At 42.1% G+C, this 4,461-nt stretch overlaps 1 protein-coding gene across 1 annotated transcript; it reads left to right on the top strand.

Moving 5' to 3' along the window:
• The first annotated feature begins 1,572 nt into the window (after window positions 1-1,572).
• Window positions 1,573-4,164, top strand: LOC117109876. Its single transcript, XM_033252324.1, has 2 exons — window positions 1,573-2,113; window positions 3,380-4,164. The coding sequence occupies exons 1-2, from the start codon at window positions 1,795-1,797 to the stop codon at window positions 4,162-4,164; spliced, it is 1,104 nt and encodes a 367-aa protein (XP_033108215.1). The 5' UTR covers window positions 1,573-1,794.
• Window positions 4,165-4,461: the final 297 nt, after the last annotated feature.

The raw sequence follows: 4,461 nt of genomic DNA, 5'->3' as shown, positions 1-4,461 counted from the left end.
AAGACATTGCACTGCTGATTATTTGTGGAGAGCAATTGAGGTACTATACAATAATTGTGTTCTTAATAATAGGAATATATGCTGTTGTATTAATAATACGATATAAAAGATATAGTGACTATGCTATACTTGCTATGATAATGAAAACTCTGTTACGGTTAATTAATTTTGAGTTCATGGGAAAAACCATGATAATGTTTTTAGAGAAAATCAGTTATAGTTGCAGTTGTGTAATTAACTTGTTTTATATTTTACTGTTATAGTTCACGGTAAGGATCTTTGGAAAGACATATTAAAGACCAAAGAATACCAGTGAAACCTTGTTCGTAATTTTTTTAAAGTCTAGTAGTGCACAGTGAACTCAATTGAGTGACCTCAATTCTTCAAGCATCTCTAGAGACGAAGATGGAAGACTGGGAGTGTGTGGACTCGGTAATAAATAATTTTATCATTCTCCCACCGCCAGAATTTCAAGATGTACCCTTTTATCTGGGACAAATCAACACGCCTATCCACGATTTAGGTCCTGTGGATTATATAATGGAAGGGTCGGTAGATGGTCTGTCATATATTGCATCTGAGATATGTATGGATGATAGACATGCATCATGTCATCAAAAAGCCGAGTCTGTAAGGAGCAGCACCTCTCAGAATTTAATTGAACAAAGGTTGTTAAAAGAGAATCACGAATTAGAATTGAGGCTAAAAGAGATGGAAATGAAGTTGAATCAGCAAGAGGCAACTGAAATCCAAACTAAGATTTTTGAGGCGAATGCCCTAAGAAAGGGAGTCAAGGAAGAAGATGATGAGAGTCAGAAACCAGGGAAAGAACTTTCCGACATTTTGCAGCTTCTAGCTACACAAAAGCTACAAGTTGCCACGCACAAGAAAAATAAAGGAGTGTTTCCACCTTTTAAACCATTTGGAGAATTTCTAAATGAGAGAGTTTAAGCCTGAAAGAGACCCGGATATACCGAATTCTATGAAGGAGCCAAAGAGCTCCGTAGCAGCATTCAACGTGAGAACCTATGCTACCGATGTACAACAGCCCTTGTGCAGCTGGTGTAAAGGAGCAGGTCATAATCTGGCAAATTGCTATCAGTTTGGAGGTAAGCAAGATTTGGAAAAAGAAGATTTCATCAAAAGAAATGGACTGTGTTTCGGATGTTTAAAAAGAGGACACCGTTCTCGGGAGTGTAAGGACAGGGCTGCATGCGGCAAATGTGACAGAAAGCATCCTACCAGTCTTCACAGGAAAATACCTGAGACACAAGAAACTTCGGTTGTGAGAAACCAGTGTAGCGCAATTTGTGGTGACAAGTTTTCGATTAGCCGGTCTTGCTCAAAAATCTGCTTGGCAAAGCTATATTCTATGGACAATCCATCTAAATCCATCCGGGCTTATATCTTGATAGACGACCAGAGCAACCATTCGGTTGCGAAACCAGAACTCTTTGATATGCTGGGCGCTAGAAGCACAATAGTGGATTAAACCCTTAAGACTCTATGTGGTAAGGAGACGGTGAAAGGTAGAAAGATGTCTGGATTAGTAATCGAATCCATAAACGAAGACTGTAAGATGACAGTTCTGGGGGTTTATGAGTGTGAGAACATCCCAGGCAATATTAATGAAGTCGCAACACCAGAAGTAGCGAAAACATTTATACATCTTCGTCAAATCGCTGGGAAGATACCCCCATTAGATCCAGATGCCGAAATCCTCATGCTAGTGGGTAGAGATTTAGCACAAGCCCACAAAGTCAGAGAATCCATCAACGGACCAAATCACCTGCCATGGGCTCAAAGATTGGATTTGGGCTGGGTGATCATGGGGAGGTTTGTCGGAATGGAGCCCACGTTAGAAAAGATGTGGTCAGCACGTTTTATACAAGATTGAAATGTGGACGGAGATCAGCAAGTTTTGAACCTTGCCAGAACACCATTGAGATTCAAGAAAGAAGAAACAGCTGGCCCGAACGCATTGGCGAAGATCTATTTGTGTGTACTCGGCTTGATGAAAAGTTTGGCGCTTCTGCTGAAGACAAAAAATTTATGGAGCTGATGAGCCGAGAAATGATTAAGGACAGCCAAGGAAATTGGTCTGCACCACTGCCTTTTAAAAGCGGCAGACAGAAATTGCCGAATTATAGACGGCAGGCTGAAAACCGGATGAAGTCGTTTTCTACCACTTTAAAAAAGAATCCTATCAAGAAGGAGCACTATTTTAACTTCATGGGGAAGATTTTGGAGAAGAATCTTGCTGAACGGGTGAACGAGGGACCAGACGACCATGAAGAAAAATGGTACCTACTTCACTTTGGGGTGTATCATGCACAGAAGCCTAACAAGTTGATGGTAGTATTCGACGCTAGTGCAGAATATTCAGGGGTCTCTTTAAATAAAGCATTGTTAAGTGGACCAGACATGATGAACCAGCTCCTCGGAGTGTTGATCCGGTTTTGTCAAGAGCCGGTAGCAGTAACAGCAGACATCGAGCAGATGTTTTATGCCTTCAAGGTAAAAGATGAGCACCGCAGATTTCTACGCTTCCTGTGGTATGAAAACAACAATCCTGATGCCGATATTGTTACCTATCAAATGACCGTCCACATCTTTGGAAACAAACCCTCGCCGGCGGTGGCTATCAGTGGACTTAGGAAAACTACTCAGGAAGCTGAGAAGCAGTTTGGCAGCGATGTCCGAGATCTGGTAGAAAATAATTTCTATATGGATGATGTGTTGAAATCCCTTCCAACTGTGGAGGATACAGTCAACTTATTGAAACGAACCCGTGATATGCTAGCTACGGCCACCATTAGGTTGCATAAGCTTGCGTCATCGAGTGCAGAGGTGCTAGCATCGTTTGACCAAGAAGAGTTAGCTCCGAATCTGACAGTGTCTGATCTTTCAAGTAAAAATGAGGAAGCGATACAAAGAACGTTAGGTGTCTGTTGGGATTTGAAGTCAGATTCGTTTACATTCAGAGTGGCAGCATTAAATAACAAACCAAGTACAAAAAGGATGGTTCTGTCTGAGGTAAATGGTGTTTATGACCCAATATGTTTGGCAGCGCCAGTGGTTATCAAAGGCAAAATGCTTCTGCGGGAAATGACTCAAGATGGTGCGGACTGGGATGAACCATTACCAGAAGTGCTGCTTAGTGAGTGGCAGAAATAGAGAAATTCTTTGTGTGCATTAGCATCTATGCATGCACCTCGTTCCTACACACCATTCCCAGCTTTAAAAGTACTTAGAAGAGAGATACATACATTTGGAGATGCCTCAAATAAGGCAATTGGTGCTGCTTGTTACTTGAGAACAGTTGGCATCAACGAAGAAGTTCATGTTCGCCTCATAATGGGCAAAGCAAAACTAGCCCCTAAAGCCGCTTCCACAATTCCCAGACTAGAACTATGCGCAGCAGTTCTTGCTACAGAAGTTGAAAACTATGTGAGACAGGAGCTACAACTAGAAATCGATGAGTCCCGGTTCTACAGTGACAGTAAAGTAGTATTAGGTTACATCACCAACCGGAAACGTCGTTTCCACACCTATGTCTGCAACCGGGTCAGCAAGATACATAGAACATCAAAATCTGACCAGTGGATGTATGTTCCAACTGAGAAAAACCCAGCTGACCAAGCAACTAGGTCTATCCCAGCTACTGAGTTAAATGATTCATTGTGGATGTCTGGGCCAGAATTCCTGAAACAAAGATATTTGTCAACTGACCAGAACCATATAGAAAGAAATGTAGAGCTCCTACCTAATGATCCAGAGGTGCGTCCAAGTACCATCGCCTGTAACAAGGTTGTCTTGAACCAGGCATGCATTGGAGTTGAAAGATTCAGCCGATTTTCCAGCTGGGAATCAGCAGTTCGAGTTGTTACAAATCTTAAACATATTGCTCGTTCATTTACACGCAACAACGAACTTGAATGTGGGTGTACAGGTTGGCATGTATGCCAGACACCAAAATCAGTAGATGAGAGATTTGAAGCAGAGAATATGATTATTAAGAGTGTCCAGGGTGAGACCTTCGCTGCAGATATGTCGGAGGTGAGAAGTAGAAAGCTAACAAAGAGCAACAAGCTCATAAAATGGAACCCCTACATTGATAACAGAGGAATTCTTAGAGTTGGCGGTAGACTGAGCTATTCGTAACTGCCAGAAAGAGCTGCACATCCAGCCATATTACCGAAAAATTGTCATGTATCGACTCTTCTCATTAGACACTACCACCAAAAATGCAACCACCAAGGAAGACACATCTCTCTAGGAACCTTAAGGAATGAAGGTTATTGGATACTGGGTGGCCAACGGCAAGTATCGAAAGTCATTAAAGACTGTGTGGTGTGCAAAAGGCTTCGAGGGAAGGGACAAGAACAGATTATGGCAGACTTACCCGAAGAAAGGTTGACTGAAGCACCACCATTCACCTTTGTCGGAGCTGATGTGTTT

Source organism: Anneissia japonica, unplaced genomic scaffold, assembly GCF_011630105.1.
Source record: "Anneissia japonica isolate Jap-2015-1 unplaced genomic scaffold, ASM1163010v1 scaffold585_len4108843_cov191, whole genome shotgun sequence".
Taxonomy (NCBI): Eukaryota; Metazoa; Echinodermata; class Crinoidea; order Comatulida; family Comatulidae; genus Anneissia; species Anneissia japonica.
This window is presented reverse-complemented; position numbering and strand designations above follow the sequence as displayed.

Excerpts from the sequence above, each read along its gene's own strand:
- LOC117109876 (XM_033252324.1), top strand. The coding sequence starts at position 1,795 with ATGGGCTCAAAGATTGGATTTGGGCTGGGTGATCATGGGGAGGTTTGT. Across the intron at positions 2,114-3,379 it reads AAATTGGTCTGCACCACTGC|CTAAAGCCGCTTCCACAATT; the intron begins CTTTTAAAAGCG and ends CAAAACTAGCCC.